At 46.7% G+C, this 12,563-nt stretch overlaps 4 protein-coding genes across 4 annotated transcripts; 1 reads left to right on the top strand and 3 right to left on the bottom strand.

The window, feature by feature from the left end:
* Positions 1 to 3,145: 3,145 nt before the first annotated feature.
* PHALS_06168 (CCCH-type Zn-finger protein) lies at positions 3,146 to 4,438 on the top strand (the record flags this gene model as incomplete). The annotated part of the gene is made up of 2 exons (XM_024719409.1): positions 3,146 to 3,386; positions 3,453 to 4,438. The coding sequence occupies 2 exons, from the start codon at positions 3,146 to 3,148 to the stop codon at positions 4,436 to 4,438; spliced, it is 1,227 nt and encodes a 408-aa protein (XP_024584711.1).
* Positions 4,439 to 4,618: 180 nt separating this feature from the next.
* PHALS_06167 (uncharacterized protein) lies at positions 4,619 to 5,196 on the bottom strand (the record flags this gene model as incomplete). The annotated part of the gene is made up of 4 exons (XM_024719408.1): positions 4,619 to 4,853; positions 4,912 to 4,929; positions 4,988 to 5,036; positions 5,100 to 5,196. The coding sequence occupies 4 exons, from the start codon at positions 5,194 to 5,196 to the stop codon at positions 4,619 to 4,621; spliced, it is 399 nt and encodes a 132-aa protein (XP_024584710.1).
* Positions 5,197 to 5,332: 136 nt separating this feature from the next.
* Positions 5,333 to 6,904, bottom strand: PHALS_06166 (protein disulfide-isomerase domain; the record flags this gene model as incomplete). The annotated part of the gene is made up of 1 exon (XM_024719407.1): positions 5,333 to 6,904. The coding sequence occupies one exon, from the start codon at positions 6,902 to 6,904 to the stop codon at positions 5,333 to 5,335; it is 1,572 nt and encodes a 523-aa protein (XP_024584709.1).
* A 4,459-nt stretch (positions 6,905 to 11,363) lies between these two features.
* On the bottom strand, positions 11,364 to 11,950 carry PHALS_06165 (uncharacterized protein; the record flags this gene model as incomplete). The annotated part of the gene is made up of 2 exons (XM_024719406.1): positions 11,364 to 11,732; positions 11,921 to 11,950. The coding sequence occupies 2 exons, from the start codon at positions 11,948 to 11,950 to the stop codon at positions 11,364 to 11,366; spliced, it is 399 nt and encodes a 132-aa protein (XP_024584708.1).
* Between the last annotated feature and the right edge of the window lie 613 nt (positions 11,951 to 12,563).

Here is a 12,563-nt window from a genome sequence, read left to right as displayed (position 1 = left end):
GGGTCGACGCCCTGCGTCTTGCAGATAACATACGGCTTCGCCGTCTCCTCTCTATAGAGGTTCTATCTCATCGAGATCAGTACGAACACGCACTCGGTGTCGTCCAGTGTCTCCACTCCCTACTCCATCGAAGCGTTGATGTTATAAACAACATCCGACGAAGAGCTGCTAATTCCACAGTGGGTAATCTGCCACTCTACGCGCATCACAAGGGCTTCGCCCTTGATGCCTCGAACCTCGTCCAACCATGCCATTCTTTCCATGCAGCGACTGCTCCAATACTTGAGCAGCGCTCACTGGGTTACGTACCTCCACGTTCAGGCCTCAAGTCACGCTTGGTACTCCTGTCCGATACACCTTCGGTGTTTGAAAGCTCGGATACTCCGATATCTAGCACATTGACTGTTCCGGTCCAGTGCCCGCGCCAATAGCACTTCTATTTTCTAGCAGAGGTGAATTCATGACTCACCAAAGCTGCACCAGGAGACGTGCGCGTAGCGCCCGGAGTCTTCGACCTCCAATCAATTCATGGCTCATGGTGTTCCAACAATGCCATACCAAGGATAAGGTCATACCTTGCATCCAAGTCTAAGACTAGACAGCGTTCCAAGCTATCAAAGTCAAGGAACTTGACACCGGTGTCTACAGGGATCCTCGGAACAGTGACACATGTACCCGTCGCTAAGCGAACAGCGACGGTGTCACTCAACCGCGCCAACAGCGCCTCACCACACAGCTGACTTTCTTCGATCGTGGACCGTCGAGCATAATTGCTTGACACCCCGGAATTGATAAGGATTTTACATGGCTTATCATAGCTCTTTACGGTCGCTTTTACGACCAGCAAGCCCAGCTTGCACACACGTTCCGCTTTCAAGAGCATGCAGCTCTTCGGGGCTGGGGCCTGCTGCCCTCTACCTCTTTGAGGCTCAACAAAACTCATTTCTTCCCCCAGAAGGGCAACTCACACCTACTGAGTTTTCTTGTTTCCCCGCGACAAACCAGACTGGTTAGTAGCGGGACGTCGGTTTGACGAACTTTTACGCGCCTTGCGCAAGAGACAACCCGTTCAAAGGTGGCGAGTATCTCCACAAACAAAACACCGTCGGGTGTTTACACGCTGCCCAGCAGCGGAGCTTTTCCTCCTTCTTCTCAGCATAGCTGAGGTTCATTGGCTCAGGCCCGCTCGACGAGCTCTGAGGGTGTGTATTTCAACCGACTTGAAGTTGAAATCGGGATTTGATGCCACGTCCACCGCTTCATCAAAGGAAGACAGATGCAGACGGAAGACTTTCATTCTGGCCACGCCAGTGCGGAGGCGCTCCATAAAGACGGTCACAGGATCTGCTGCCATCCTGGCAATAAGAGTTCTCAACTTTTGGACAAAGTCCACCGACTCCTTCTTGCCCTGTCGGGCAGCAAGGGACGCGATCTCACGCGATATGCCTGATTAGGCGGCGCGAACGCTCGCAGAAGCTGACGCTTCCGCTCCTTCCAGCAGCTTCAACCAAAGCACCGCACGTTAGTGTCCATTCTCGGTATTCCTCCATACTCACAGAGGATCAGTCGTAACAACTCAGGCGTAGATTGACTACAAGTGCTACCAAGTGCAGCGGGGCTGCCGTAGCTCTTTTCTTAAAGGAAGCGAAGCTAAAGTCTCCGACCTAACGTTCTTTCCAAGAACCAGTACTAGTGTAGCGGATCGCAATCCGCTACTTTTAAGTCGTTCTCTATGCGGTTGTGAAAGCAAACTTTGAGAGTCAAAGCTACTTATGTGCAAAGGGCACGGCGACCTCGTTGCACTTGTGTAGCTTCTAGCCAATTTCACGATCGAGTTGTGAAAAGACTGTATCCTCTGTGAGAATTAAACACGAACCGGCTAACACGCCACGATCTGTGCGTCAACTGGGATCGAAAAAGCAATGTGTCATATAAAAATTATGGCGGAGCTTGGCAAGTCATAAATGCACCTCTCCCAGGAAGCAGAAGCCGTTTGGCGTGGTATGGTCAGGTGTCTCAGGCAGATTTCGAAAGGCAAAAGCGGTAATGGGCCGTTTTTTGTAACGAGGTTACACGTGCCCTTATGAGAAAGAGCGGGTCGAACAATCTTGTGCGACCGCACACAGATGTGTATTACAGTTAGTGTAATAACACAGTGGTGTGGCTACACCGTGACAAGAAGCCACCGCGTGGCAGGATTGCCTGTTGGAATGCATATTACTATATCAATTAGGTCTTGCTACATTAATTAGATTTTACTATATTTAGTGGGAGAACCTAGAGTTTTAGATATCGGCGGCTCTACCGCAACTAAAACAATTAAATACAGTTTCGTTTTTGAACAGAAGTGTTCGTTTGCCTAGGTAAGGCTTTAGTGGTCTATGCGCTCCTACCAGGAGCTGAACCGAGAGCATCTTAAGTAAGCAGCACTGTAAGTCCGCTTTGCTATTTCAAAAGTACACATACATTAGGAGTGATGTTGTTCGATCTAAAAATAAATATATGCGTTGTTCTATCACTCATAATAAAACTGTCTTTCATTTTCTACCAAGTGGATGTGTACCCTCCTTTTCGGAGTTCCGTTATATTCCGACGATTACTTAGTCACAATTACTTCAAGGGTAATGTGAAATTTATACTTTTTTACAGCATTGTACTTAATGTGTATGAGTTAAGTAGACAACATTAAGTTTTAGCCCCGTGTCAGAATAATTTGCTATATTGCTTAAGTGCTCTATGGGTACGAAATCTGTTTCATTGTCTTTTTCCTGTTTTTCCTGTATCAGTGCATGACATAATTATTGTTCTTCACAAATTGAAACTTTACATTGTACCCATCAAGCTTTTTATTGTTAAAGTGACGCTAAGGTACTTGATGTTTTTATCGGCTAGGCGACGTCATCTATTCTATTATAACTAGAAAACAGTGCACCACTTGAGGAACCGCACCTCTTCCCGTTACTTCAAAGCCCAACCTTCCGCGAAAGTATTACTTTTCATCCTGCGAACATCTTGACGCTGACTGGTGTAGGGGCAGTCGCCACAGAGAAACCAGTGCCCCAAGGTTTTCTACTCCTACTATAGAGAACGTCGTGGTAATTTAAACCTTCAGTCAGTTGCGTAGACTACGTTAACTCGAAGCGCTATGCTTCTCTCATCCATGGATCATCTCGGCTATTACTCAATGAGTAAGGACAGCGAATTTATAAAACTCGAAAGTTCTGCCGGTGTCACTGGCCCCGATGGCTTCTCGCTGCCATCCGAAGACATTGGAGCTGCATCTTACATAAACGAGGAAAACAGCCCTAAAAATATCACAAAGTCTTCGTTGTATAAGACAGAACTGTGCAAGCGCTTTTCAGAGTTTGGCAACTGCCGTTATGGAGGTAGGATTTTGTTAAGGAGGCTCCAACAGAGAAAAATAATCTCACCTTACATGTTTTCTCCCACAGCTAAGTGCCAGTTCGCCCATGGCATTGCCGAATTACGCCATGTTGTACGCCATCCCAAGTACAAAACTACAAAGTGCAAGTCTTACTGGGGCTCCGGACATTGTCCTTATGGTAGCCGCTGTCGCTTTATTCACGAAGAAACTGAAGGCTATTCGCAGCCGCCGTTTAGCCCATCAAGTCAACTGGGAGGAGGCATATTTCTACATGAAAAAAACCACCTTAGTGGCCACAGTGTAGGTATTATGGCACCACCACCGCCGTCTGTGGAGCTCACCTACAGTGGCGGCCTCTACAGTGAGCAGCACACTCCACAATTACTTCGTCAGCTCCGTTCGCATCACCACATGATGTCATCATATGCTAAAGATACTTGTTCGCTCCTGTCCTCCTTTGACAGGAGCACATCGTGGGGAGCATCTATAATGAACGCACCCTCCACCCTCCACTCTAATTATTCTGGCGAGCGCTACAATTCAAAGCAACAAGAGCTCGGCAGCATTGGCGCTCCTCATGAAAATCAACGAGCTGTCCCCGTAACCAATACTTGCAAAAGCACGTCATCACCGAGCTACCCGGATCTCCAAGATGCCATCGACGCATTAATGAAATTCTCGCTTACATCAGAAGACGAACCGATCTCGGATCCCGCTACTCATTCGGAGACTTCAGTGCAACAAGGTCGACGCCTTTCGAGTGTTTCTTCTCCTGCTCTCGCTTCCACGTCAACTGTTTCAGCGACGAGCAACTCTGAGTTCTCCTTGCAATCTGATGAGCTGTGGAAAGATTTTCCGACGGCTTCATCGGCACCATTCACTGCCGACGATTTGCAATGTCAGTCGTGGTCAACTGGTTTGCAGTCGCTCAGTCTTGACAACAAAGCTTTTGACAGTGTTGCAGCTACTTCTGGTGGTGTCAAAAACGCTTCTAGTTGCAGTAGCGACGACGAAGATAGCCCCCGTTTGAGCGTGTTCGAGCGCTTCCATTAGGCATTGGAAGCGGAAAGGAGAGGTGGCGCTCTGTATCTAACTATGAGCGCTTGCGTGCACCGTCCAGCTGGGCATTGTGCTCCCGCTCGTGTGTTTAACCAGCCCCTATTTACTTTTCATATAAATAAACTAAGTACTGCTGCCAATTAGCAGGTGCACCATTTAAGTTGTTATAGCTGATCACTTATTCAGTGTCATTTTTGCTGAAGGAGGACCTTTGCGCTTTGGAATTTTTACCTTGGGCTTCTCGCTCACATTTTGAAGATTTCTTACTCGCTCGCGCTGCTCCGCCAGGATCTCAGCCTGCGTGCGCTGCACAACCTTGACGGAGGTCTTGGCAATATCAGGCTTTTTCTTAGCTTTCTTTTCGGGCAAAACCACCATCTTTCGCCGAGTTGCGTGATCGCGGCAGAACCTACCGGAACACGTAGATTTGGCGAAATACAGCAACATCGTAAGTTTGAAAAAAGTACCTGATAATGGCCCACAAGCTTCAACACAATAAATGTTCATCATTATCGATCAGGCCGACAACATTTAATAACTTACCATGGACACGTGAAGACCATGGTGAATACCACCTGAAGCATAATGTAGCCTACGCGCAAAACATGAGATTGTTATACCAACACAACCTGAGACTGAGACGTCGCCAACATACTGGTATCTTCGCCTTGTAAGCTGAGAATCATGCCGCCAATGCCCACCGCGTAGCATGTGCTGAGCACTCGGACAGCGATTTCTACTTTCACATTCATTCTTGTTATTATTTGAAACTTTCCAGCGACGCCTCGATCGCCAATTTACATAGGGAACTAAAGATCTAGATTTGCATTTACGATTTTATCGTTCTTATCCTTTGTAACGAGTAGCAATAACCAGTATCTAAAATACTTAAAGCTCTTCGTGCTCAACTTCCTTTTTATCCTCCTGTGCCACCTCTTTCTCATTTTCGTCTTCTACAATGTCTTCGCCATCCTCTGCTCCGTAATTCGAGCCGTCTAGCTTGAACTTCTGCGCATTGGTCTTCAAAAACTCGGTGAAACCTTCAACATCGCGCGATCCATCGTACACGACTGGATTTTGCTTGTCTTTACCTGGAAAAAAGATGATTGTTGGAAAACCGCGCACATCCACACCAGAGTGGTCAACCTCATTAGCCGTTGCATCCATTTTGGCAATTATAATACTTTCAACATCAGCAAACTTTTCGGCCAGTTCCTCGAATTTGGGGGCCAAAGACTTGCAGTGGCCGCACCATGGAGCATAGAACTTGAGCAGCACGTCTTTGTCATTGTTGATCACACGTTCCTGAAAGTCTTTGCCGACAATTACCTTGACAGCCTCGTCGCTGTCGTCCTCGGGCTCGGCCGATTTGAGCAAAGGAGTCAGCTTACCTTCGAAGTAGCTCTTCTCGAAGGCGACAAGGTCGTCAGCAAGACCATCGTCAATCTTGGCGACGAGACTATCAGCTTTGTAGTTAAATCCGTACTTTTTCATAGAGCCAGCCATATTCACGAGCATAACAACAGGCATCTCTTCTTCTGTCAGCCCAAAGTAATCCACGATGCGCTTCTCAGTGCTAGGCATAACGACGTGCAAGAGCTTGCCTTTATTCGCTTCAGCAGGCGTTCTGAGAGCAGTTTCGATGCCAGAAACATAATCTTCGTCCATGTCGACGAAAGCCAGTACGTGCTCGGTCATGTCGCCGCCAAAAATCGTGGGAGCCAAGTCCTGGGAGAATGTGATGACAAGTGGCAAGCTGTTGGCCTTCACAAACTCACTCAGTGCCTTTTTCTCGAAATCACCGTTGTACACGACTACTCCCTCGTCAAATTTTTTATACAATACCACCTCGTTCACAGCAGAAGTTTCAACCATCAAGTCGACATTAGTCGAGGCAGCATACACAGCCAAAACGTCATTATCCGCCAGCGTCTCGAGCATGGAGCGAGATTCGCCATCCTTAGCATCCACCACCGTGAACACCACAACGTCGTTATCTTTCTTTAGATTTTCAAGCTCCTCAGCAGAATTGATCATGACAACAGCTGGACCAGACTTTTTAATCACCCACTTCTCGATTTCCGCTGATGTGCGACCGCCGTCATATTCCTTGACAGCTTCCACGTCACCCTTAAAGAACTTAAGGGTGGGAAAACCGCGGACAGCAAACTGCTCAGCCAGTTTGGCCTCGGCCGTGGCGTCAACCTTGGCGAGGCGAATGGGAGGATCCAAATCCTTAAGATTCTTTGCCGCCGCCGCATACTCAGGTGCGAGGTTCTTACAGTGACCGCACCAGGGTGCGTAGAACTCGACCAGCATTGGATTGTGAGTTGCCACAGCCTCTGCAAAGTCACTTTCCGTTAGCACTAGCACATCATCTTCCTCCTTGAAATCAGCCGCACGCACTGCAATTGCCAAAACGGTGAGCAGCGCGAACCTGCGGACAGATTTTAGAAACATTTTGAAGAAAGAAACAACAAGCTTATAGATTTATATGTCTGGGATGGACTTGAGAAAATCCAAAATGACGTATGAAGAAACAATGAAAATATCTAGCTTAAAATCCGCAAGGCCCTACTTGTATAGATCTTCTTTCTTTCATGATTTAGCATGTAGCAAAGCTACTGGTATTTAAAATAATGAATCGTGTTGACACGTGTACGGCCCTATCCCTGATTTCAATATTTGAGTGAAGATTTAAGCTCTACTAATGATTCAAATATTTTGACACTTTCAAACTAGTAAGGCCTACGCAGCGTAATTGTAAAAGGTTACGAACAGTAATCACTTCCTTAATTCCACACGTTGATCTTGGCTGCCTAGTGCGGATTTATTCGAAAGTTGTGGACTTCGCGCAATGCAGTCTTCGTCTATCGTTTCCACAAGGTGAATTTCTGATAGAGTGGACAAATCCTCTTAACGGGGAAGGGAGCAAGGCCCAACGCCTCGAAATAAAAGATGGAACTGCCAGCCGGCAAAAAGCCTCCCGCGCGGAGCCTAGCGAGATTGATTGGTGTTAATGACAAAGTTATCTATAAGTTTCATAAGAAATAATTAAATCTCGAGCAATTAATATGGAAAAGACAACAACGCAAAAACACATGTGACATGTCGTTGAAGTTGGTTAGAATGTGACGAACTTCCACGTGCGTTTGACATTGTTGCCGCTTCAACGATCCATCTTAGTTGCTGAGACACGGCGTAGCACATCTACTACCGCAAAAAAGCATGTGACATGGCATTGTGGTCGGCGACATCGCGACGAACGTCCAAGTGCGTTTACTGTTGTCGTCGCTTCAATGATCTATCTAGGTAGCTGAAACACGCTGTAGCAAGTCTACTCTCACATAGATGCATCTGATATGTTACTGCAGCTACTGGCGACGATATTAGCGCTCGAATGTGTTTGTCATTGTCGATGCTTCGAATTGCTGCCTCTGAATAAATGAGACACGCTGTAGCACGTCTGCTACTGCGAATAGTCATGTGACATGGTAGTGCTGCTGCTCATAACAAAACGAATATCAGAGTGCACTTGCTGTTGCTGCCGGTTCAAAATCATGCGTTAGGGTACCCCAGACACGCTGTAGCACATCTACTAACGCAAACAAGCATGCGGCATGTCATTGCGGTCAGTGATCTTGCGACGAACGTCCAAGTGTGTTTGCCGTTGTCGCCGCTCAGTGATATATCTTACCAGAGACCCCTCTTTTTTGAAGTTCTACCATCTTCGTGATTATTGATACTTTGATACTAATGGATATTCATAATTACACCAAATGCAATGTGAATTTCGGGTATCCAGACGACATGGAATTCAATGAATTGAAATAACTGTTCAAAGTGTGAGGCGTAAGCACACAAGAGCACAGCACGCACATTCCCAGTAAGACGTAGACTACACTGTAACTTGCACTGGACCTGTCTTTTAGAGACTGCGCAGATCTAGTTGTGCCTGGGGGCATTTGCACTTGACCCGGCTACTCTCCAGAGCACGTGGATCGGATGACCCCTCTGTGTACATTATTCAGTGACTTAATCAGCCTCACCAAATACGCGGTAATTGTTCTCGGTGAGGTTGCCAAAAATTTTGCCGGTTATTGTAGTGGCTCTTCTAGACCTAGCCAAAAGCCTCAGCTTATACCTGAGAGCACACGGTCAAGCTGTTCAACAAGGAAAAGACTCTCTGCGCTCCGACACCCCATGCGCAAGTTACGTATTTCGTGTCCATTTGTATCAGCGACATTTGCTACAACACTCTGCCGGAAAGTTACAACAATGTTCAGCTCGCCGAACTCAGCTCAGGAAGCCCAGCTTTTTTATTTGCAAGCGCAAGTATCATGCCAACTGCAGTGAAGCTGCTGTAGCTCTTTGCTTAGAGGAAGCTAAGCTAAGGTCACCGACCTTACGTTCTATTCTAAAACCAGTACGAGTGTAGCGGATCGCAATCGGCCACCTCCAAGAGTACCCAAGACCTTAACCCAAGGCAAATATACTCTCCCTTTTAGAATCACAACTGCATTTATCTGTTTTATACGCGGCAAAGCCGCCTATATCTAAAACCATAGATTTCACTAATGAAGTAGCAAAACCTAATTAATATGCATATATACTGGTAGTCCCACCATATAGTGGCTTCTTGTTACGGTGTAGCCATAGTGTGATTACACCGACTCGTAATTCACATCTTTGTACGGCCACACCATCTTGCGTAAGCCAACCTTTCATACCAGGGTACGTGTAACCCCGTTCCACTCTCCCCCATCAAAATTCGGATACCCACAATTCACATTTAATTGTCGCCTCGTACGAGGCTCGAGTGTCTGAGTCATCGTGACGTCTTAAGGGCCATCTTCACGTATTCTCCGCTCATTGAGTCCTGTAGCTATGACACGAAAAACACGCAGCCTCGCTGGTTCCAAGGGCGAGCACGGGCAGAGCCCCTTTTCGTCTCCTGAACGCGGTGCAACTCTGGACAGTACGTCCGTGATTCACGGGAAGCACATGCCAAGCCCTCGGCAACCTGGGGCCACACACCGCGCCCGCCACGGGCGACGGATCTTTTCGTCGAGAATTCGGAAGAAGTCGACTATCAGTCGGATACTCCTTTTTAAAATGGGAAGTGGAGGAGGGCAAGGTGCGACAACAGCGCGACGTGGGCCCTACACGAACCTTACGGACACCGTGTCTATTTACCGACCTCTCGATTTCCGATAGAAGTGGTGTTATTACCAATCGCCTCAACGGGGCACAGGAGCAGCAGTTAAAGGCTGCCCACATGGCGGTTCTCATGCGCTCGATTCCATGTTCGATTCTAGACCCTTGTGTGGAATAATGCTTTGCTCGGCGGATACCGCTACGCGTTGAGGCAGTCGGGCCCCCGGCCACTACAGAAGCTGAGCTTGACCAATGAAAAGCTCTCCGAGCTCGCTTTTTGGTACTCCAAGAAATTACAATGGATCGGTACAGCCTCGATCTCGAGTTCAAAGATGAGGAGCTCCTGTAGCCGCAATGCGGTCTAATCCTGTGGTGCTCGCCCCTGGCAAAACCGCTCCAGATGAGGAGGAGCTCTTTGAGCGACGGGTGCAGCGGCACCGAAAACTTTGCTCGCTGTACAGCTTACAGTTGAGCCACAAGGAAGTGGACGTGTCCGTAGAACGCCATCTTTGATTTAGGTTTGTCAAAAATAAGGCGCGACGCCGACTTCCTGCGTATGATCGCCCTGCAACAAATGGAATAATCCATCACGCTCCAGCGAGCTCAGTGGTTTCTCACACGGCTGAGTCTACGACCACAGCAGCTCAGGGTCATAGCTTGAGCTCAGCTCATGGCCCTTCGGCTTGCAGGACTACCGCCGAGAAGCGTGGGGCGTACGACGAGGCGGAGCGTCATTATCCTTCAGATCATAAGCGTCCACAAGTTCTGTGACGCTCTAAGCTCAAACTCCGTGTATGGACTTGTCAAGGGAAATGCTGATATTTTTCTAAAAGTTGCCATCTGACGGAGGCTTTCGTCATGACATACTTCCTGATACGAAGTATTGTATCACGTTGCAGTGGCCGCTGTCAAAGAACAAGTCATTGCATCTGAGAAGATCTTTACGCGGCGACAGAAGGCTGATCATGTGCGTGAGGGCAAGTGTCCGCATTGTAGCTCAATCTTCTGTGTCGGGAAAGCCAAAAGTGGCTGGCGCATTGTCCGCGCTTTCAACAAATTGAGCGATATGACCGTACCTACCCAGACTCCGGTTCCACGCAAGGATATGATTCTTGGTCGAATGATTGGCAGTACTATTTTTAATGCGATTGATCTGAAAGATGGTGTCTATCAGATAGGAATGGGCGGAAATGATACACCACTAATTGCAAACATGGTATGCTGTGGGAATAATTAGTAATGCCACAAGGTTTCAAGAACGGTATAACAAGTTTCAACAAAATGGTAGCGAATGTTCTTCGTCCATTGAAAAAAAAATTTGCACCGAGATATATTTGTTCAAGTAAGACAACGGGTGAGAAGTCTGATGTCGATGTTCATCTTGATCATCTTCGTCCAGTTCTCCAAATTCGACGCTAATTTAAAAAAGTGCATTTTCTTTGCACAAGATATATTTGTTTCCGGCTGCTTTGTGAACAAGAACGACAATCGTGTAGATCCGGAGAGGGTCAAAGCTGTTAACGATTGGCCTGTGCCAAACAATGTAAAATAGCTGAGACAATGGTCGGTCTTGGCCAACTACTTGCACAAATACACGCGCAACTATGCAGGCCCACGCAATCGAACGATTATCGAAAATCGGGGCGAGCCCTACCATTGTTTCCACTGTTTCATGGCGTCGATCACCTGTGGACCACAAGCAGCATTCGGGAAGACGCTCTGATTGTCACGTATGCGGTATGATATATATCACTATTATATACTAATGAACGGCATTACGACAGTGCTCCAAACTCAAAATCTTATAGTAGTTGACATTTGTGGTTGCGTGGTCGCTCGAAATAATTAAAGAAAAAGTGCTTTTCTTGTTAGACAAAGCCACCGAGAACATAAGTGGAAGTCCCTTTTCGCCATGCAAACCATGTGGACAGCCAGTTTGGGTCTTATGCGCTGTCCACTCCTTAGTCAACACGCCAGTTTTTAGCATCAACAAAAGCGCCTCAACATAAACACTTAAAGAGAACATGCTGCTGCACGGACAATGACGACTGTCGGCCTGTCCGTCTTCCTTATGTGATACTTTAACTGCTTCAACAAGCCGGTCCACGAAACCCCTTGAGCGGTGCAACTCCTTCAACAAGAAGCACGTCAACTTGCTCGATTGCAACCCGTGCGACAATGGATGGCGTACCCCAAACGAGTGGGTTACGAACGTTGTAGCATGTGGCACATGGTGTAGGGTACGATGATTCGTACAAAAGTGATATTTTTTGAATTATGCTATTTGTAAGAAATTGATACGTTAGAGATATAAATCACCCTATCCGCTGATTTGTTCTTGTGTGCCATGGTAGAAACTGTGATAAGGAAGACACAAGTGCAATGTTCAAAAGCACGATAATGTGCTCACAATGCAGTTAATAAAATGGAAAATTCAAACGATATCACTCGATTCCTCATGAAAACCTAATAAAGTAATGGGCTGGATGATACTGCCCAATTAGCTCATTCCAATGTATAGCTTATGTACCAGCCAAATCTGATAATTTGAACTGACTTCTTGTTCCTTCGGTATTATTGTCATTAAATGCATGTGCAGTAACGACTATAGGCGCGTCCAACGCAAATCCTTCATCATCCATGTCGCTATAGATGAACTCTGCAATAATATGAGATAGTCAAGATTGATAAAGGCTTTTTATGTTGAAATGTGAAGGGTGAGAAGGTACTTCACAGTTCGTACTTATCTCGAGGATATCGAGCATATGGCGACACTATGCTGAAACACTGGATATGTAGATGCTAATCGACAGAAGAGAATGAAACGCATGCTTTTCGGAGTAAAAATGTTCTTAAGAAATCTTTTAGCCTACCCAGCTAGGGTTTTTAGCCTTATTTGAGCCCCTGCTAAATTTATTGAATCCTGCTTTGAAGCACTTTACGCGATAATGACATAATAGAT

The sequence above is a fragment of the Plasmopara halstedii genome, assembly GCF_900000015.1.
Source record: "Plasmopara halstedii genome assembly, contig: Scaffold_2956, whole genome shotgun sequence".
Taxonomy (NCBI): domain Eukaryota; phylum Oomycota; class Peronosporomycetes; order Peronosporales; family Peronosporaceae; genus Plasmopara; species Plasmopara halstedii.
The sequence above is the reverse complement of the archived record's forward strand: the minus strand, read 5'-3'. Positions and strand labels throughout refer to the sequence as shown.